The 22,363-nt window shown below is 41.2% G+C and overlaps 1 protein-coding gene across 5 annotated transcripts in view; it reads left to right on the top strand.

Annotated features, from left to right (window-relative positions):
* CTCF (CCCTC-binding factor) overlaps positions 1–20,680 on the top strand; it is a 43,680-nt gene extending 23,000 nt beyond the window's left edge. For all 5 annotated transcript variants that reach the window (XM_074314724.1, XM_074314726.1, XM_074314729.1 and 2 more), the window contains 10 exons: positions 2,377–3,166; positions 3,514–3,684; positions 6,449–6,582; positions 8,985–9,105; positions 9,683–9,832; positions 12,907–13,067; positions 13,587–13,769; positions 14,302–14,437; positions 17,874–18,035; positions 19,174–20,680. In XM_074314724.1, coding sequence (XP_074170825.1) covers positions 2,386–3,166; positions 3,514–3,684; positions 6,449–6,582; positions 8,985–9,105; positions 9,683–9,832; positions 12,907–13,067; positions 13,587–13,769; positions 14,302–14,437; positions 17,874–18,035; positions 19,174–19,358 — 2,184 coding nt within the window. In that variant the 5' untranslated portion in view covers positions 2,377–2,385 and the 3' untranslated portion in view covers positions 19,359–20,680. The remainder of the gene's footprint in view (positions 1–2,376; positions 3,167–3,513; positions 3,685–6,448; positions 6,583–8,984; positions 9,106–9,682; positions 9,833–12,906; positions 13,068–13,586; positions 13,770–14,301; positions 14,438–17,873; positions 18,036–19,173) is intronic.
* The last annotated feature ends 1,683 nt before the right edge of the window (positions 20,681–22,363 follow it).

Here is a 22,363-nt window from a genome sequence, read left to right as displayed (position 1 = left end):
TGTCCAAAAATGTAGGTTGCTTCAAACTGGCTTTTGCCCTAAAAGAAATTTCACAAGCCAGCTGGGGAAATAGATCATTTTGAGAAAAATTTAAGTGCAAAATAGTGTGGTTATTTTATCAGCAGGCAGATTCAGAGAAAAGTAATGGCTAAAGAGCAACAAGTCATAAATCTGATTAGATTATCTGGGGTTAGATAATGAGGGGCCTTGAAAGCCAGAAGGGTCTTATATGTATCATTTTACAGATAAAGAGACACACTTTGTTGTGGAAATCAAACACTGTTCTTTGTGAACCCAGTAAATCTTAACTTCCCCTGCCCAGAAAGCATATGTGGTTTCCCAGTGCCAACCCATATGGTATATCACCTTTGTATTTTGTCACGCAAGACCATCCAATGACCACAACCAACACATCTTTCTCCTGTCTCTTTCTACCCTTTCCTCTGTCCTATGCTTTAAGCCAAATTTTATTCTTTCTTATAACCAGTTCCCTGATACATTTATTCTATGTAAGGATACAACCCCTTCCCTTGCAAAACACAGACACACCACTCTGCCTCTAAATATCCCATCCAGGTTTCAGGGTTCCATTCAAATTCTACCTTTATAAAGCATCTTTTTTTGTTTTTTCTTTTATGTTTAAAAGATATATTTAATAACTACTAAATTTAAATTTAGTACATTACACAAAGACTATTATCAAAATTTCAGTAACATAAAGTAACTCCTCCCATATAACATCAGATGCCATATCTTTATCTTTGTTTTTTGTAGAATGGACTATACTAAGAAAGACATTGGCTATTTACCATTCTGGTAAATGGTCAAAATATAAAGCATCTTGCTCTCACACCTGATTAGGTAGGGTTCCCTAAGTCTACCTACTTTTACTGTGAACCATTGTACCTATTCTGTTCCTTATGTTAGACGGTAACTCCTAGTAACTCCTTGCTCGTCGCTGTGTAGTCTTTGTACTGCCTTGTAGTTGGTCCTGTCATAAGAGCCTTCTCTGACTGTTAGCATGGATACAGTGTTAAGGTGCCCCAAACAGAGAATTAGAGAAACGTGAGTCTGATAGAAATAGCCAAAGCTTTGTTTAAGACTAGGGTAAGAATACGAAACACTTTAAATTTTAATTTTGAATTTGCCTTGTAGTCTGGATTTCACTGATTTCATCCTGCAGGTTTTAAGTCATATTATTGCTATCAATTAGATGATTTTTCAGACCCATCTTTACTCTTCAGTGTTTGGGTACTCTCGGTACTCATCAAGACCTAAGAGCCAGAAACTGAATTGGCGGATTTTTGGGGGTTTTTTTGTTTGTTTTCTGTTATATATTCAGTTAGCATTTATCGAGTACGACCAACCTGGGCAAAGTGCCGAAGAGTAAAAACTATTTATTATACGTGGTCCCAGTCCTCAAAGAGGAGAGATACACGAATATCAAGTTCATGATATGACACAGGAGATAGTGTTGTGCAGTAGCTACAAGCAGGGCCGTTGGAGTCTGGATCCAAGTTCTGATTCTGGCTCCAGAAAAACAAGGTGGGGGAAAAAAACACTGTGACAGGGCATGTTTTCTAAGGTACAGTTTAGCTAAAAACAACAAGGCCCTCTCTCGGGGTGTTTTTATAAATAGTTATAGGAAATGTATAAGATTTAAACTGGCTTTGTTAATAATTCTTTAATATTATCAAATATCCAGAGTTGATCTGTCTCCTGTCGTATTTTTTTTTAACCATTTGTTGGTTTGAATCAGGATCCAAAGAAGATCCATATGTTATGATTGATTGCTGCATCTTTTAAGTCTCTCTTGTCTGTATCAGGGTTTCTCAGCCTCGGCACTGTGGACATTTGGGACCCAACAATACTTTGTAGTGGGGGACTGACCTGTGCATAGCAGGATGTTCAGTGGCCTCTGCCACTGGCTGCCAGCTAGGAGCACGCCTGCCGCAGCTTGAGAACCCCTGATCTGTAGGTTCTCCCTCTGTCCTTGCGGTTTGTTTCTCCTGGTGATTTATTTGTTGAAGAAACTAGATAGTTAATCCTGCAGTTTCCTTCAGTCTGAATTTCACTAATTTCATCCCTGTGGTGTAGTTTAACATCCTCTGTCACCAACTTCCTGTTAATTGGTAGTGGACCTAGAGACTATATTCATTTCAGATATTTTTGTTTTTGACAAGACTGCTTTCGAAGTATTTTGTTCTTCTGTCAGGAGGTACATAATATCTGTTGTGTTTTTTTGTAATATTAGCAACCATTGATGCTTCATGCAGTCATTCATCAGGAGTCTTTTTTGTTTTAAAATGTGTTGTATATATTTTTGTTTAGACAAACTTTATTTTAAATAACAATCTTTGTTCTCCCTAAATAAAGGAAGGGGAAATGGAAGGTGAGGCAGTTGAAGCCATTGTGGAGGAGTCTGAAACTTTCATTAAAGGAAAGGAGAGAAAGACTTACCAGAGACGCCGGGAAGGAGGCCAGGAAGAGGACGCTTGTCACCTACCCCAGAACCAGACCGATGGGGGTGAGGTGGTCCAGGATGTCAATAGCAGTGTACAGATGGTAATGATGGAACAGCTGGATCCTACCCTTCTTCAGATGAAGACTGAAGTAATGGAGGGTACAGTCGCTCCAGAAGCAGAGGCTGCTGTGGACGATACCCAGATCATAACCTTACAGGTTGTAAATATGGAGGAACAGCCCATAAACATAGGAGAGCTTCAGCTTGTTCAAGTACCTGTTCCCGTGACTGTACCTGTTGCTACCACTTCGGTAGATGAACTTCAGGGGGCTTATGAGAATGAAGTATCTAAAGAGGGCCTTGCAGAAAGCGAACCCATGATATGTCACACCTTACCTTTGCCTGAAGGGTTTCAAGTGGTGAAAGTGGGGGCCAATGGAGAGGTGGAGACACTAGAGCAAGGGGAACTTCCGCCTCAGGAAGATCCTAGTTGGCAAAAAGACCCAGACTATCAGCCACCAGCCAAAAAAACAAAGAAAACCAAAAAGAGCAAACTGCGTTACACAGAGGAGGGCAAAGATGTGGATGTGTCTGTCTACGATTTTGAGGAAGAGCAGCAGGAGGGTCTGCTGTCGGAGGTGAATGCAGAGAAAGTGGTTGGTAACATGAAGCCTCCAAAACCAACAAAAATTAAAAAGAAAGGTAAAATTATTTTATTCATTGTACTCTTATAGAACCAGTATGGAATAAAGCACATAACACATTGCATACGCAGGTTATTTACATTAAATGGATTTCTTTTTTTTAAAGATGATGTAAGTACTAGCCTTTTTAGCTAATCTAAAAGAAGGTTTTCCAGATTGAGTACTTTTTAAGTCCTGAAGATAAATAAATCTATTACTGGCATGAAATAATTATGACTTAACATGACTTCAGTTGGGTTTAGTTGTAAAAGGCTAATAAAATGTATTTGTAGAAATTTAAGATTAGGATTAATCCTAACACTTTTTAACCCTACAACAAGTATAAGTGTTTTATTTTACATATAGGTGTAAAGAAGACATTCCAGTGTGAGCTTTGCAGTTACACGTGTCCACGGCGTTCAAATTTGGATCGTCATATGAAAAGTCACACTGATGAGAGACCACACAAGTGCCATCTCTGTGGCAGGGCATTCAGAACAGTCACGCTCCTGAGGAATCACCTTAACACACACACAGGTGCTTGATAAGAATGTTGTGGACTATAGCATAGCAAAGGTTAAAACGGGTTTTGGGGGTGGCCGGTTAGCACAGTTGCTTAGAGGGTGGTGCTGATAACACCAAGGTTGCTGGTTCGATCCCCGCATGGGCCACTGTGAGCTATGCCCTCCTTGGAAGAAAAAAAAAACTTGGATTTTAAGTTTCATCCCAATTAGTTCAAGCGCAGAGTTAAGAAAGAGTTTTGTTCTTTCTTACAGTACCCTTTTTGTAGTCTTGATGTTTTAATAGGCAAGATGGACTTACTTATAGGCAAATGTAAAGAAAATTTAGGAAAAATAATCCAAATTACATAAGGATGGTGATCCAGGGAAATATTTTCATGGTAGTTAACCTGTCATATTTCCTAAAGACATCACCATTATGTTGCTAAGGTTTTAACAACAATGACAAAAAATGCCCATGCGCCCCCCCTCCCCCAATTACCAGGGATGAGGAACATTAGAAATAGAAGTAAAATCCTATCTTTGTAAAAACCATGGTTTCTGATTGTTTCACCTCAAGGAAGATAAGTAATTCATAATCTCAGAATGGAAAGTTTAAGGCACCATTCTAGCAATTCATTTATTCATTGCCCTCCATACGTATTTTAATATTCCAGTATTAGGTTCACATTGGCTGTGGTCAGGTCTCAGGTCACACAAGTAGAAGGACTGCATTGGAGCTCTATTTAGGCTCTCTTCTGGGCTCTTTCCGCTTTCAATGTCGGCACTTGGCTCTAAATGCTAATGAAACTTTTTGCACCTGGTTCTTCATGCAGACAAGCTTTCCTTTATCCAGATTCTTCCTCATTTTAAAAGATTTGATGTTCTGATTGTCCAATGAGCATGATCGAGTGGGGCTTGACCTCTAAGCAGTATGCTGTGCACTAGTGTGTTCTTTGCTGCTGTGACTTACTAGTTACTATTCAACATCTAGTTTCTACTCAGACGCTTGGTGATATGTTTTATTTGGTAGTTTGAAGACACTATCAAAGTGGCATATGATTAGATATAAGCAGCTAGCCCCATGACAGGACTTTCCAAGATGGGAGTGTGTTGATGTGGGCACTGTGTCATCGTCTAATCCTCACCTTTGAAAATAAGTTCATCTGTCTGGTTACTCAGAGCTGATTTGGCAGGACTAATTCATGCTAACCAAACCATCAGGGGTCAGGTGCATGTCAGAAAATCAGTTTATGATGAGGAATATACTCTTTCATTTCTAGATCTAGTTGTATTGCGTTCTAGGGAATAGCCTTGCCTATGTTGAGATGCTGTAACAATTGAAGGATGACTTGTGAGAGCATGGACCTCGAGCAGAGGGACATAGGTTGTCACGTGATGCAACCCATTGAAAAGATGTGTTCCACAGCATTGTCCACTTCTTCCCTAATTGCCATGCTATGTCTAGCAGAGGCCAGCCACTTTCTCTCCCCTAGACAGTACTAGGTAAACATTGGAGATTCTTGGTTTTCAGCTTGCCTTGTCCTAAGAGAAATGGATGCTGCTTTTCTTCTCTTGTTAACTGTTGTTTCACTTATCTTTCTATACTGATAGACTATATGTTTTTCCTAGACAAGAACTCTGTCCTTCACTCCTACATCCTCAGTAGTACTAAAGAAGCAAATTGAACAAATGAACATTCCTTGGAACTTCTTAGTTATGATCAGACTCCAATCACCTTCCTTCTCCATGGTTCTCTCAGTCTATGGGAGAATCATTTCTGTATGTGGCTGCTCCCATTCAGTACATTGTAACTCTAATTCTATTCTCAGATAGCCTTTCTTTGGTTTTGATGTTTGGGATTACCTTGCTGTCACCTCTTTTGCTGCAGCCCACAATTACAGATGGTCCCTAGTTTCTGAATAATACTTTGTAAAAACAGCACTGTGTCCTGCTGTCAGCTTTATCTACTTATTATCATTACCTGGGCATGATATTTCCAGTGCAGTGTTCAAAATATAGAGTGGCTAAAAGTAATCGGTTACGGGACTGTTATGTGAAGACATTAAAAACAGTAAGATTCTGTCAAAGGGGAAAAAAAAACAAGAAATATAGAGGGTTATATATATTATTAGTTCGTAAAAGTGTTCAAATATTCCATGACTTGACATTCATAGCACAGAATATTAGACATGGCTGTATGAAAATGATCTGTTTAAATCACATAAAGGCGATACTACTTTGTAAAGCCTTTGGTGAATCTCTAGAATTCTTTATCAAAACAAATTTATATAGAATTCCAGCTGTTATGTTTGTATTTTTTTAAAAAGAAAAAGCCTGTCAGAATATAGACAGCCCAGTGGCCCTGTGTGTACAGTCATAATACAGTAAGATGCAGAGGCATCTCGTGTCAAATCGCTGTGCTGTGACCCCTACTAGACACAACATTGGGGTTTAAAAGATGGTGTGTATTTTTTAGCAAGGGTTGAAAAAGAAGGATGTTTCTATTGACTTCTAATCCACGTTGACCAGAATATCCACAAAATAGGGGTAAAAAGGACTTTTTATTCAAAGGCAGGCTCAAATGGGTAATTAAGAGAAAGTAAGTATTTAGTGCATGTTTCTAATATGCTAGGGTTAGTGTTGTAAAGTGAGCCAGGCCCTCTCATAGCTTTCATAGCAAGTGTCATGCTACTGCACAGTCAGTGAGGTGACCAGGGTTTATCTTTATTCAGCAGTTGAATTCTGTCGTTAACTGTGCCCTTGATCTTGTCTTCCTGTTACACCCCCCTTTCTTTTAGGTACACGTCCTCACAAGTGCCCAGATTGTGACATGGCCTTTGTGACGAGTGGAGAATTGGTGCGGCATCGTCGTTACAAACACACCCATGAGAAGCCATTTAAGTGTTCCATGTGCGACTATGCCAGTGTAGAAGTGAGTGTTCAGCTCCTTGTTGGTTCCTCTCTTAAGAAGACCATGATTCCAGTATGAGGATATAAACTACCCAAACAGACTTAAGAGATAGAAAATCTTAAAACTAGATTGTTAACACTCCCACCCCCCCTCCCTGCCACCAAAAGAAACTGTAGTGAGTGTGAAAGATTTACCTGTTAAAAAAGAGCACTAGTTCCAAAGTGTTATTACAGGTAAGTTCTACCAGATTTCACAGAATCAAAGAGCTGTACCCAGAACATTTAAAAATGAAAGATTTTATCACCTTTGTTATTTGAGGCTACCTGTTATTAGAACCAGGTAAGGATTCTACCAAAAAGAAAACTGTATCTTATTCTCACAGAAAATAAAAAATTCTAAATACAATTCTTTTTAAAACCAAATCTAGTAATATATTTTTTTAATGGTGATTACTAAATATAGTATATCTAAAATGCAAGGATAGTTCGACATTAGGAAATTATTGGTGTGTACTACATTGAGAGATTAAAAGAAAAACCATATGATCACTTCTATAGATTATTGAAAAACTATAAAATTCAATACTCAGTTATTGTTTAAAGTCCTAACAAGTTAAGAGTAGAAGAAAATGTCTTTACTGTAAGGAGTATATACCGGAAACCAGTAGTAAACCCGTCCTAATTAACTGTACATTGGAAGTATTCCCAGTAAAATTTGGAACAAGACATCAGTCTTACTGTTGTTATTTCAGCATTGTATTAGAAATCCTAGCTAGTAGAATAAAATAATAAATAAATTATAAATAGAAAAAACAAAACTGTTATTTCTTGCAGATATATTTGCTTACGTAGAAAATCCAAGAGTATAAGCTAAAAAACTTAGAGCAGTAAGAATTCAGCTGGGTAGCCAGATACAAGGTAAATATACAGAGATCGGTGACTTATAGTAGGAAACAGGTTAAAATTCTAACAGCAGTAAAATGATTTAGAGATAAACTGAACAACAGAAAACACTGGATAACTTATGTGAAGAAAGCTTCACAAACATTTCCAAAGGCCATTAATAAATGAAGAGACGTAAAAATAAATAAGGGTGGCCGGATGACTCAGTTGGTTAGAGTGTGAGCTCTGAACAACAGGGTTGCTGTTTCGATTCCCACATGGGCCAGTGAGTGCGCTCTCCACAACTAGATTAAAGACACTGAGCTGCCGGTGGGCGGACAGATGGCTCAGTTGGTTAGAGCACGAGCTCTCAACAACAAGGTTGCCGGTTCAATTCCCACATGGAATGGTGGGCTGCGCCCGCTGCGACAAAGATTGAAAATGGCGACTGGACTTGGAGCTGAGCTGTGCCCTCCACAACTAGATTGAAGGATAACGACTGATGGGTCCTGGAAAAACGCTGTTCCCCAATATTCCCCAATTAAAAAAAAAAAAAAAATCAGAGCTCAACTGATGGCTTCGAAATAGGATTCCATTTATTAAAAAAAAAAAAATTACATTTAATAAATAAATACATAAAGAGACGTTACAAGTTGATTTTAAATTTCAGCTGGAAGAGAAAATCTGAATGTCTGTTAGCTAAGAAAAATTTGAAAAAAGAATGAATGGGCTGTGCTATTGGATGTTATAAAACCATATAGTAAAGTGAAGACAGTGTGATACTGGAGCAGGAATAAACAGATAGCTTGTTGGGACAGAAGAGATCCTTATAGGACTATAACGTGTGAGGCAAATCTTAGAGAATTCAGTAATATTTTGGAACCATTGTTTGAGCACTTAGACAGTGTGAAAATTTGCTATGTACTCCTTAAGAGTACAAGGGGTTTTTTTATTGTTGAAATTGGAATGCTTTTTAAAATTTTCAAATCGAACATTAGTGTTCAAAGCCCTTCCTAGAACCAAGTTTGAAAGTCACCATTTTGTAGGAAAGGTACCCACAGAGACGAAAAGCATAGTCAATAGTAAGGAAGGTAAATGAGAGGCTGCTCACGTCTGGCCTGTCTGGGAAATGCTGATGATGGGAAGAGGGGAATTGAAATGCGTGCTTATTTATTCAGATTCAAAATTTGGATGAAAATTATCCATAAATAAGCACCATTATTATAAACTATTACAGAAAAATTCAAACATATAGAAGTAGATGAATAGTATAATACACCCCCATGTACCTATCATCCAGCTTAAACAGTTGTTAATGACCAGTCTTGACTCATATCCCCCTATCCATTTACCCTTTTCCCTTGGATTATGACATGGATTTGAGAAAGATTACAAATAACGAAGAGGAAGAAATAACAATCATTTTGACTTTTTCTGTGTTTAGACCTTCAGTGCCCAAAAGGTAAATCGCTTGACCCACAGCACTTACATTACGTCTGTGTTAATGGAAGTGTAAGAGATGTGGTTGCTTTCGTGTTTCAGGTCAGCAAATTAAAACGTCACATTCGCTCTCATACTGGAGAGCGTCCGTTCCAGTGCAGCTTGTGCAGTTATGCCAGCAGGGACACATATAAGCTGAAAAGGCACATGAGAACCCATTCAGGTAGGACTTCTCCCCTTCTTGTCGTATCAGTGAACTGCTTTTCAGTGTATCCCATGGGACCCTGTAAACCTCCACATGTCCCTATTGCTTACCTGAATGGAAGCTGACATGAAAGTATGCAATTGATGAATACTTTTCTAGCATATCTTCTGAATTGATTGTTCTGAATTTATTGTTTTGAATATGCAATGGAGAATGGAAAGTTTTTAGTGTTAGAAGTCTGGGTAGACTACTTAACCCAGCTTGTTCAGTTTTCCTAAGTACTGTCTTTTCTTAAAAGAAAAACCTATAGATTCTCCTGTCGTCCCATCTCCTCTCTCCCCCAGAGGTAAACATTGCTGTAGGAACTATTCTTTCTAATGTGTACGACTCCTTGGCAGAGCAGAGGTGGCAGTAGCCGTTTGGAACATGTTTGCCATCTCTGAAGATAGGCATGAGCCAGGCAGTGGGCCTGCGCCTCGAACTTCCTGAGTAAGACTTGTAGAGCTTTGCATATCTGCCACCTGAATTACCCTCCAATTAAATGATAGTATTTAGTTATTTCCTCTAATTTATTCATTCTGTATTTACTTTTAAGGGGAAAAACCTTATGAATGTTATATTTGTCATGCTCGGTTTACCCAAAGTGGTACCATGAAGATGCACATTTTACAGAAGCACACAGAAAATGTGGCCAAATTTCACTGTCCCCACTGTGACACTGTCATAGCCCGAAAAAGTGATTTGGGTAAGTAAATTAACTAGTGGCAAATAAGAAAAATATTTGGAAGGATTTATGAAAGTATGAAGATCATAAGTAACTTTTTCTAGCTTTTATAAGTTTTGTGTATGTGAATGGCATGCCACTTAAAGGCCATTGCTTAGCTGCTATTTTTTTCTATCTCTTCTTTCTCTTACTGCAGTCAGGCCACAAGATTTTTTCCCGAATATAGCTCATCTGTAAATTAACGGGAGCTGTAATGAGAGGAAACTATACCTTTAATTAGTAGCCAGAATGTTAAAGTCCCCAAATAGGGAACTGACATAGTATGATTCAAACTAAGGTCAGTCCACTTCAGATTTTTCAGAACATTTGTACTTTCTCTAGGTAATTAGGCTGTTTTATTGGTTTAGTGATAACTACATTTCTGTGCATAATTAAGCTAGAATTTATATAGAGTCAGAGTTTAGCAGTAGAAATTTTAGTGTGACCCATACCTAAAGATTTGGTCACCTGGATTCTCCCTTGGTTTTTCTTACTTAAAAGAATATTTTTAAAAAAATATTGCTCTGATCTGTTCTCTGTCCAAAATGCATTACTCCCTGGAGATTATTCTTATAAACATTTTGACATTTAGATAAATTGCTGTACTTTACAAATTACCTTTTACTTTACAAATTGCCTAGGAGCTGTCAAATAGTAGTTTTTTACTAATTTGATCTTCACAACAACTATATGAAGTCATCAAGGCATATGTATTCTAGCTTTATAGGTGATGAACCTGGCTCAGGCAGGTGTCCTGACCAAAGCTGCACAACAACTTATGAGTAGCAAAGCTGGGCTGGAGTTCTCTTGAGTTGCTTCTCACATGGGGAATATATAAGTACAGCTCATAACAGGAATATACCAAGCCATGGCATAAATATTGCCTATCTTTCTTCAGCATTGGTTTTATTCAAAAGGTTTAAAGTTATACAATTTAGCTAGTGTCTTATAAAACTATTTTTATATTAGTATGACTATTGAGCAAAATGTAGACTGATATTTTTTTTAAGATGAAACAGTTTGATGCAGAGGACTTTCGGCTCCATATGAGACCTATTGGTCACGTGTTCATCCTACTCTGCTGCTAAGAGGCTTTTGTTAGAAAGATTTAAGAAATTCTGTCTTCTGATAAGTGAAAGGGTTTTACTGTTCTTACCGTGTAGAAACTAAAATCTAAACCAGCAATACCTCATGGCAATGTGTATGAGCTATTAGGCCACTGTCTGGATTATTCAGTTTTCTAAAAGTTAATACATTTTTCTGATGCAAATGAACACTTTGGGTGTTTTATATTTGCACGCTACGTCTTAGCCCCTACATAATGAGCTCTTTATGAGGCCTATTAATTGCCTAGGAGCTGGCAAATAATCTTCCAAAACCAATCCCAAAGAAGTTTGTGTTCCCTTTTTAAAGCACGCCAGATTTCAGTCTAATATGCAGTAATTAAAATTCGTCACTTTGTGATACAGGAAAGCATGGGCTTTGGAGACACCTACTAGAGTCAAAGTTGACCTCCAAATACTTCACTGTTCTCAGCCTCCTTTTTCTCCTTCAGCCGATACATAGGAATTATACCTACCTACCTTACAGGAATATGACAAGTACTTAATAACATGAAAGAAAGTCTTTTACTGTTAATTAGGACTCTGGCAGAGGACCAGAAGGAGAAAGTTGAGGCCTAAGAATTTGAAATATACATATGTATATGAAAGGCCTTCATATAATGAACATGTATAGTGAGTAAAAGGTGAGCCATCCCTTCCCTCATTTTTGTTCCCCAGAATTGGCCTATAAGCTTGATGAGATATCACTGTGGTCGAATCAGATTGGTAGCATCATAAATTCATAATCCCAGAGGCAACTGGGCTCTCATTGCTCCTGAGCAGTCCAACTATTTGCCCTTGTCAGGTGTGCACCCGTTCTCCTCAGAGAGTTTGCTCATTCACTGATTCCACAAATGCTGGGGTTTCTGGTATGTGGGAGGCACCATGACAGTTAGGTAAATCACTCTTCTTTTAATCCTCTACCTCCCCTTTTCTCTTTGCCTTCCTGTTCTCAGTAAGTGGCCTCTTTTCCTACTTAACAAGAAAATAAAGGCAGCAGGTTGAAACTCTAAATATCCTGTTATCGTGCCTACAAACTTAACCTGTGTCTGACTCTTGCTAACATTACTAATGACCCCACAGTGCTGGATGTAGGGAACATTCTACTTCCCATCTTCCTTGATCTCTTAGCACCATTCCTTGTAGTGGACTGGGCCCTCCTCCTTGAAACGCTTTCTTCCCTTGGCTTTTGTGGTACTACATTCTGTTGGCTTTCTTATTTCTCTGACTGTTCCTTCTCAAGCTCTTCTTGTTTAAACCCTTTTCCCTCTCATTGGCCTTAACTGTTAGATTTCTTAAAGCATGACCCATACTCTTTTCCATTCTTTACTTTTTGGTTAGTGATTTCATCAGCTCCGATGGTCTCACTCAGATTCCAACAACTCCGAAATTTATGTCTCTACTCCAAAACTTTCCTTTGAGTTAGGCTTATATAACCATCTATCCCTTGCCATTCATATACCTACTTTGATGTCATTGAAATTTCAAATTCAGCATGTCCCAACTAAAACTCTTAAAACCCCTTTGACCCCTCTCTCCCCAAAAACAATTACATAGCTTGGGCTTCCACTATTGCTTGTCTTATTAAGTGGCCCTACCATCTACTTGTTTTTCTAAGCCAGAAACCAGGAGTTTGTCCCTGACACCCACCTTCCTGCTCTTATTCTATATTCAGTCACTGAATCTTGCTGATTCAACTTCCTAGATCTCTCATCAATTTTCCCCCTTCCTTCCATATCCATCACCATCACGCTTGTCCAAACCATCTTCTGTCACCTATCCTGTTTCAACATCTTAACTGGTCTTCGCACATCTGTTGTTATTCCTCCCCTTAATTCATTTTCTGTATAGCAGCCAGAGTAATTATTTTAAGAAGCAGATGGAAATGTATTATTGTTGAAATGCTTATTTGTGTTTTCACGAGTTAGACTGAGCTTTGTATTTTACTTTCAGGTGTTCACTTGCGAAAGCAGCATTCCTATATTGAGCAAGGCAAGAAATGCCGATACTGCGATGCTGTGTTTCATGAGCGCTATGCCCTCATCCAGCATCAGAAGTCACACAAGAATGAGAAGCGCTTTAAGTGTGACCAGTGTGATTACGCATGCAGACAGGTAGAGACCTTCATAGTTGGGAAGCAGTTGATGCCTCATTGGTGGCAGGTTTCATTAGAGAGTTCTGACGTACATACTTTGTATGGTGGCTATTTTTAAGGTTAATATTTCAAACTGATTTATGAGGAACGCCACCAAAGGTCCTGTTGACTGTATCTCAGTCTCCAGCTGATGTTTTATTCAGTCACAGCTTACGCACGCCCACCCTGACCCCACCCCCTACCTCAGGCAGACTGCTGATTTCTTTCTCAGAATTGTGGCAGTTAAGTGTAGCACTTGAGAAAGGGAAGAATGGTCGTGGGGCCTGATGCTTGGGAATGATCTAGAGAAGCAGCCCAGTACGAGTAAGCATATCTGCCCTGGGATTTATAGCAGCAGTTTTGTGCCCCAGTAAAGACCAGTTGATCCTCTCGATGAGTCTTGGGAGACAAAAGCCTGTCGGCCACATGTACGGGGTGGTGGCGAGGATAGGAGCCCTGTGGCGGCTCTGAGGCCTGTTCCCACGCCCCGCTCTTCCAGGAGAGGCACATGATCATGCACAAGCGCACTCACACGGGGGAGAAGCCGTACGCGTGCAGCCACTGCGACAAGACCTTCCGCCAGAAACAGCTCCTTGACATGCACTTCAAACGCTATCATGACCCCAACTTTGTCCCTGCGGCCTTCGTGTGTTCTAAGTGTGGGAAAACATTCACACGCCGGGTAAGAGTCAGTGCTGTTCTTCCTCTCTTACGGGTCTTAATAGTGTGTTTTTGATCTTCCGCTGTAAAGCAGAGCGTTGTATGCCACTGAGGTTATCAACATAGGGACACTCTGCGTTTGGGAAGGGCCAGTCATTCCCCCTCGAGGTGGTGTATCCACGTGTGAACCCCTCCATTGATGGGGCACTCCCTGTCTTTGAGAAAGTCTGTCCTGGACCCTCCTTGGGGACTGTTAGGTCTGCACAGGACCGGGGGCTGATCTAATCCTCCCTTGCTCCTGCCGACTGGGACCAACCTCCTCACCTGAGTGACTCTCTCTCTCCCTCCCCCTCCTTCCTCCGCCTCACTACCCGCTCCAGATGGAGACTGTTTCCCCTGTATGAGGAGAGCTTGTTTAGGACATGCTTTACAGACTTTAACATTCAGATTTAATATGGGTACCCCATATTTTTGTTTTATTAAACTAAAAGAGAACTTCCAATTCTGATCTTAACATTTTTAGTAACGTGAAAGAGGATTTGTCCTTTTGTTAGAATACCATGGCAAGACATGCTGATAATTGTGCTGGTCCAGATGGTGTAGAAGGGGAAAATGGAGGAGAAACGAAGAAGAGTAAACGTGGAAGAAAAAGAAAGATGCGCTCTAAAAAAGAAGACTCCTCTGACAGTGGTAAGTGACTTATTTCTTGATTTAGTGGCAGATTTTGGTGCCCAGTTTCCAGTATGTTTATATATGGATGTGCTGGGATATAGAATTAGGCCAATCACTCTTCCATTAAAACTTGTAATCTTCCTAATGTGTATAGATATTTACAACAGCAATTTGTTTGTTCCTGGGGCAATTTGTTTTTTCTCATGGCATTCCATTGCTTAATAATACCTTGTATGTTATGTTCAATTAAAGCCAAAGCAAAATGACTATCTTTACTCAGTTTACTCAGAGTAGTGATATTCTAAGGCCAGCAGAGTTTCTTTTCTATGTTCATAACTTTTACATTTAGGAAGCTGGTCTAGATTTGAGCAATGAATCTAATGGACATGAAGAAGGTTGCTTAAGCATCTTGACCAACTTCTGGTTTGACTGCCTGTCTGTGTCAGCCTAGCCTTGCGATGTGTTGATCAAATCCGTGAAGGTCAGCCTTTCTCTTCCTTAATATCCATTTATCATTTAAAGCTTTGCCTATTTTCCTACTATTGGGGTATTTTTGCCTTTCTTGTCATGAAATCCAGGCAGCAGGTATGCTTTGAGGTGTTAGACTCATGAGGAGGGAGGGAGAAGAGTGTTGGTAAGGTAGGAGTCCTGGAGTGTTAGGTTCTGTAATGCAGGACTTGGGCTACTGGTGCCCAGTTGAGAAGATAAATCTGTCACTGCAGGACTTAAGCTGTTGATGGGAAAGAATGTGGAGGGGTTTTGTTGTGGGGAATGCCTTCCCCAGCAGCTCCGTCAGACTGCCCAGGTTACAGGTGGTGCCTAGTGTTTTTCTAAGGATTCCTCGTTGAACACATTCAAGAACTTCAGTCACTTTATTGGTTTTATTGTAAAATGTGCTCATGAAAGCACTAGATTTTTTATATTTAGATCTGTAAAAAGGTCCCCTTTGGACCTTCTTGGTTTATTTTAACAAAACTTTTCGCTTTTATATTCAGAACTTTAACTTTTTCTGGGAGAATATTCATCCAGTAAGCATAAGAGTAATTCATAAGTGTAATTTATTTTTTGCCGCCTTTTTTAGTGGAAAATGTATTTTAAGCAGTATCTTCTTCAGTCTCTAGGTTTTAAGTGAATGCCTCCTTTAAAATGTCAGTGTGCCTAATTTTTATAAAAGCACACCACTCTACTAAGAATCTATCTTTGTGGGTCCCCTTTGTTTCGCTAAGAAAATGTGTGGACTGTTGGTAGGGCATGTCGGAAGGCCCCAAATATCACCAGAGATCCCCAGATTACCTTGAAGTTGAGAATCTGTAGTTACTCTTAGTTGCGGACGCTCGTTCTGCCACAGACGTTGTCTCCATGCCCTTCTTTCTCATGGTACTGCCCTGGTCACTTCTGTGGTTCGTCCCCCAATGACACGAGCTTCACTCCCTCGTTGTACTTCCCCAGAAGCATCTTGCAGCTGAAGAGTTCCTAGTGCATTTCTGCAATTCCTCCTCCTGTCTTCTACGCTGCTAGTTGGTAGAGCACAGTTGGTTCTGGTGCTCATACTTAGTGTTTCTCCCCTCCCCGCCAGAAGCCTGGGTTCTCCATCCCACTGCTTACAAAGGCCAAGCAGTCCTTTTTGTCCCCTCTCAGAAGTTCTGCCTATTGGCCATCTGCAGAGATTGACAAGCAGAGCCGACTGCTATTTTCAAGGCTTTTTGCCAAAATCACGCCAAGTCAATAAGCCTTTGACCCTAGTAACCTTCTTTGTGTGCTTTTTCCCCTCAATTCTGACCGAATATATTTAGTTGTCTAGGCTTTGGGCCAACTCAGGCAGTAGGGGATTTGAATAAGTTCAACAGGGAGGCATCTCATTCTTGACACAGTGCCACATACCAGTATGTCCCCCACGTTTTCACTTAGGATTTCAGTCACTTGACAAATAAGCCATTTTGTCCTGAAGATCAGGCATTTACCCACAGAATTCAAAATTGAAATATTTGGTTCCAGAGAAAGAGAATGTGCTTGTAACCTGTGCTTCTTGGAGGAAGTCAGGCAGGGTACATTGTGCGCCACTGCGGTGGGGGAGGGTCACGAGCTCCTTGGCTGCCCGCAGGGTGGGCAGCAGGACAGCCCGACCTGAGGTCCAAGTTTTGTTTTCCACCTGCTGTGGCTTAGCTGTGCCTTACATACCACTTGGCTTCTCTCGTTTTTTCTGTAAAATGAGGGTAATACCTCTTATTAAATGAAGTAATGAAGCCTAAATTAAATAATGGGAAAATTATAAATTGCGATGTATAGTGTCAATACAGCTGTGTTTGCATAGTATAGTGTAAGTGGTTACATGCATTATCTCAACCCTTTTGATCCTCAGTAAGTAGGTTTGGAGCTTTAGAGATTACACAGGAAATTGAGGTCCAGTGTGGTCATTGTCTTAGGTCTCATACCTAATAAGAGATCTTGGGGCTCAAAGCCACATTATCAGGCTCCTCATCAGTATTCTTTCTACAATGGTCCCCTCTCCTTATATGTGGTTATGGCATTAGGGAGAAAGTAAAGGAGTTAAGAAGGACCCATTGGGTCTGGGACAGCTGGGAAATAAATTAGTCCAAAAACTTGGCCTTAAAAAAAAAAACACCCATCGGGGCCGGCCCGGTGGCTCAGGCGGTTAGCGCTCCATGCTCTTAACTCTGAAAGCTCCTGGTTCGATTCCCACATTGGTTGGCGCGTGTCCTCTCAACCACAAGGTTGCCAGTTTCGACTCCCACAAGGGATGGTGGGCTGTGCCCCCTGCAACTAGAAACGGCAACTGGACCTGGAGCTGAGCTGCGCCCTCCGCAACTAAGACTGAAAGGACAACAACTTGACTTGGAAAAAAGTCCTGGAAATACACACTGTTCCCCAATAAAGTCCTGTTCCCCTTCCCCAATAAAATCTTTTTTAAAAAAACCCATCAATAATAATCCTAAAAGAATTCTTGCTGCTTATCCTAGTAAAGAGGACCTCACAGTGCATCACAAACGTCAGTCTTGCTCCCTGACACACACACACACCCCACCCCCTCTCCCACCCACTCAGAGACGAGCAGGATCACATCTTCAAGGGTCCATCTCAGGCTTAATGTCCTGCCTTATCCTTATATAATAGGTAGAGGGAATATTTGTTTTATTTTCAATTGAAACACTTTGTTATAACTGGCATAAGGTAGAGTTACCTATGAGAATACAATCCACATAAAATATGAATAGTAGTAGTCAAGTTCATTTGCTTGGTAATTCTGCCACAATACCAGTTTACTCTGTTAAGCTGATAGCAAAAATTCCAGCAAAAGCATTTTTAAAATAGGTTTTTAACAGTGAAAATAAACACATAACTAGACTTCACAGAGTATGTGATTATTTGTGTTATTTTTCTTCCACCACTTTTCTCCTTGCCCCACACCACCTGTTCTCCCTGATTTCATGAGAAGAAAATGCTGAGCCAGACCTGGATGACAATGAAGATGAAGAGGAGCCTGCAGTGGAAATTGAACCCGAGCCAGAGCCTCAGCCTGTGACCCCAGCCCCACCCCCCGCCAAGAAGCGGAGAGGACGGCCCCCCGGCAGAACCAATCAACCCAAACAGACCCAGCGTAAGTTACTTGTCTCAGCTCAATTACTGGCTGGCATCCTCTCCCGGCATGTGGGGAGCCAGGCGGGTCCTTCTTTGAGGAGATAGGAACTAAGCCATGAGAACAAGTTAAGATCATGCCAGGAACAAACTCTTATGAAGTGATTTTTTTAGTTCTTACTGGGGAAACATCTGAGACCTTTCGTTTCAGCGAATAAAAGTCCAGCGTAGAAGGGTACTTAAGTTCTACTGTTAACATGGGAGAGTTTTATAAAACAATCAGAGTCACGGTGAGCTGGTAGAATTGGTGTGGTAATAAATGTAAAAGAGTCAAATTTTAAAATATGGAGAAGAGATAAAGCAATGTCTGTGCTGAAATTGTCCCTCCTGAGAAACCCAGGCCTGTGGATTCAGTTGTTGGCCTTCTGATTTATGAGAGGACACAGGAGGGGTTCCCATCCACCTCACACCACACAGGACAGTGGGCAGCAGTCCTGTAGTAGACAGCAGGCTCTGGGAACTCGGGTCGCTATTCGTGTGTTGCTCTAGATCTCCGGAAAGCTGGTGGTTTTTCTTTTTCTTTAACAAATGTAGGGCTTAATCCACCTTTTAGATGTTCGCCAAGCCTCATGTATAGATATCTATCACAGAGGGGTGGTTAACCTATAGATCCTAGGAATCATTTCACCTACACACACTTGAATGAACAAACTGGTGGGAGGACCCTGGGTGTCAGAGAGCTTCAGAATCAGAAATACCAGTTCTTGCATATAGTTAGGTCACCTCTAAAACAGATGGACAATACACTTTCTGGGAAGGCGTCCTAGTCACATGCTGTCTGCATCTTTGGCCTGTCTCAGACTATTATAAAGGCCAGCTTTATGATGTAAAGGAAAACAAAGGCTTTTAATATATGATTTGGGAGTCATATATGAAGATGAATGCTAGTATTTTATTCTTTGATAGTTTTATAGAGTATTGGGGCTTTATGTATGGCCACATTTTAGATCATTATGTCTTTTTTTTATTGACTTTCTCTGTATCACTACTAAGACTTTCCTATATTGCTGGTACCCATTTAGGGTAAAGTCTGAAAGGACTCTTGCAATCCTTGGGGGCTTTAATGGAGCATTTGTTTTGTTCGTGCTCTTTTTTGCCAGCAACAACTATCATTCAGGTTGAAGACCAGAATACAGGTGCAATTGAGAACATTATAGTTGAAGTCAAAAAAGAGCCAGACGCAGAGCCCATGGAGGGGGAGGAAGAGGAGGCCCAGCCAGCTGCCACAGATGCCCCCAACGGAGACCTCACCCCCGAGATGATCCTCAGCATGATGGACCGGTGATGGCAGGGCCTCGCGCTTTGCCAGGACTGCTCTGGGCTGTGTTTAAACGGCCTGCATCTTAATTTTTCTCCCTCTTTCTTCTTTTGGCTTTGGGAAAAGCATCATTTTACACCATTTTACCAAACATACTGAGAACTAAAACTTCAAGGATGATGTTAGAAAAATGTGATTTAACTAGAACTTGCTGTTTGATGTTAGCAAATCATGGAATGTTCTGAGTCCCTGAGGGTTTACTGTGAAGTGCTGAGGACAGTGTTGACGCCTCCCTGGTTTTCATAGATGGAAACAGAGACATTGAACCCTCTCTCTTGCTATGGTAAACCACTCCAGAATGGCCACCGGGTTTCCCAGAGTTCTATGGTCTTCTCCCCAGGAGAGTTTTTAATTGTAAATGCAGACTTGGGAAGGACTTAGACTTTTAAACTGGTTTTTGCTTTTGCTTTTTCCCTGACTCCCTTTGCTTGGAGTCGGCTGCACACCAATAATACGGCATGCTACGATCAGTTTTTGTCCTCAAGGCTTTGCCTCTTTCTTGGCAAAGTTTCTGGTATGGTCAAGCTTGTAAATAACTTTTTTTACATTTTAATCTTTTCCATTAATTAAGAGTTGAAAAGAAGTGCAGTGTAAGAAAACCCAGCATTTTAATTACTTGCAAATTATGTTACCACAGACTGTGTAGTGTGTAAATGTTGACCAGGAATTGGAGCCCAATCATGTAGCAGAACAGCACCCAGTCTGCTGCCCCCTAGAGGTGGACACCAACGTGGAAGGGCCTGACTTCAGCCGCGGAGCCAGCATTCACACCTCGTACAATTAACTTTCAGTTATGATTTCCCATCCATATTTTCTTTGCGCTGTTTGTAGCCGAAATTTGTGTTTTATAAATCCTCTGTTAAAGCAGAAGGGTGATTGATTATGAATGGGTCACAGCAGCCTTTAAAAGCTGGGCCGGAAAATTTCACTAGGTCAGTAATTTAAACTTCGGGTGTTCAAAAAAATAATAATGTGAAGCAAAACCAACAACTAAAAGTGATTCTTGCACATGAACTGTCACATGTTTAAGATGTGTTTTTTAGAGAGCCTCAGTCTTGCTGATTTCAAACACTTTTTTCTTCTGTGTATTGCTTTTGAGAGAGCCATCAGTTAGCTATCAGACTCTAGGTTGATGCATTTTGTATTTAGCTGTACTGTGTGATATTTTTCATTATTTTAGGACACCAACATGAGACCTGTAATAAAATATGTAATGGGGTTGAGAGCTGGGGAGGAGGATCTACTGCTGTACAGCTAATAAATCATAACGGATTAACAAGCGCTGTAAACACTCTGTCTTGTGTGATTCCTGCCTCGTGGTACAGGCCTCCTTGCCTTTCAGAGGCAAGCTCTGTGGACACTTCCTCTCTAGCAGATGGGAGAGGATCTTGGCAGATGATGGGATACTAAGTGCATCCTGCTGTAAGTTTTAACTCCCCGAAAGTGTGTGAGTGAGGAGGTGGACAGTTGCCAGCCTCCCGATCGACCTTCGGGAGTGGGCTCCCCTTGCAGGTGAGGTGGGCCACAGAGCTTAGAGTAGAAGGGGCTGATGGGAAGCTCTGCCCTCAGGCTCTCCGTTCAAAAAGGGCTGGGATCTGTACCTTGAGCTCTGCCACGTGCGGGGAAACAGAGAAACTGGGCCTAGTCTGCCCTAGAGAAGTTGATTTGAGAGGGGAGATACACAATCACCAGGAGAAGCATAGCTGCTTGTTAACACCACAGGATGTCGGATGGAAAGTGAGTTGTGTTAGGAAGTCTCCACATTAGTGAAATAACTCCATCTTGCTACTGCTGGCCGTTTCTGGGCAGATTGCTTTGGCAAACCCATTTTAGGTGAAAGCTTCAGCCACTAATTACAAGGTTTTTTAACCAGTTTTCAGTGAGAGTTAACAAAGGACAAGATGTATGTAGCCTTTGGCTGGCTTGCGCTGTCCATGCAGTCCAATTTCGAGGAAAACATACCATCTGGAGCCTCAAGACTAAACCAGGCAGTTCGCTCTTTGGACTGAATGTCAGTGGCCTGAGGCTGTCAGCATTCGGTCTTCCTCCCATCCTTGGGCTAGCAACACACACACACCTCACACACACACATACACACACCTCTGCAGAACACTAAGACGTTTATCTTCAGCAGAGATTTACATTTCTCATTGTGTACACTCAAATTGTAAGTTTAACAATGGATTTGTTTTGAAAAGGGAGAGGGCAAGAAAAGTCACATTCTCATGGGAGTTAAGGCCGAAAAGGGATCTCCCATTGCATAGTCCATGATATGTCCTGTGAGACTCCATTAAAAATAAAATCTTCAGGGCCGGCCCAGTGGCTCAGGCGGTTAGAGCTCCATGCCCCTAATACCGAAGGCTGCAGTTCGTTCCCACATGGGCCAGCGGGCTCAAGCACAAGGTTGCCAGTTCAATTCCTCAAGTCCCGCAAGGGATGGTGGGCTCCGCTCCCTGCAACTAAGATTGAACACGGCACCTTGAGCTGAGCTGCCTCCCAGATGGCTCAGTTGGTTGGAGCACGCGGGCTCTCAACCACAAGGTTGCCAGTTCGATTCCTCGACTCCCACAAGGGATGGTGGGCAGTGCCCCCTGCAACTAGCAACAGCAACTGGACCTGGAGCTGAGCTGCGCCCTCCACAACTAAGATTGAAAGAACAACAACTTGACTTGGAAAAAGTCCTGGAAGTACACACTTCCCCGATAAAGCCCTGTTGCCCTTCCCCAATAAAACCTTTTAAAAAATAAAATCTTCATCAGAAACCAGTTCTCACTATAACCACACCTGAGAGCTGACGGGGAAGTTCCCTGGCCTGTCTGCAGCCCTCTTCCCCAGTGTTACACCTTCCCCACTGTTAATGCAGTGAGTACTGGAGTAAAGAAATAGTCAACTCCGTTGCCACACCTAACTCATGTCGCCCAGACACTGCTGCCCAGCTTAGCAAGCACCCATCCCTCTTGCTTTTGATCAGG

The sequence above is a fragment of the Rhinolophus sinicus genome, linkage group LG11 (genome assembly GCF_036562045.2).
Source record: "Rhinolophus sinicus isolate RSC01 linkage group LG11, ASM3656204v1, whole genome shotgun sequence".
In the NCBI taxonomy this organism is placed as follows: Eukaryota; Metazoa; Chordata; class Mammalia; order Chiroptera; family Rhinolophidae; genus Rhinolophus; species Rhinolophus sinicus.
Note: the sequence above shows the minus strand (reverse complement) of the source record. Positions and strands in the feature narration are given on the sequence as shown.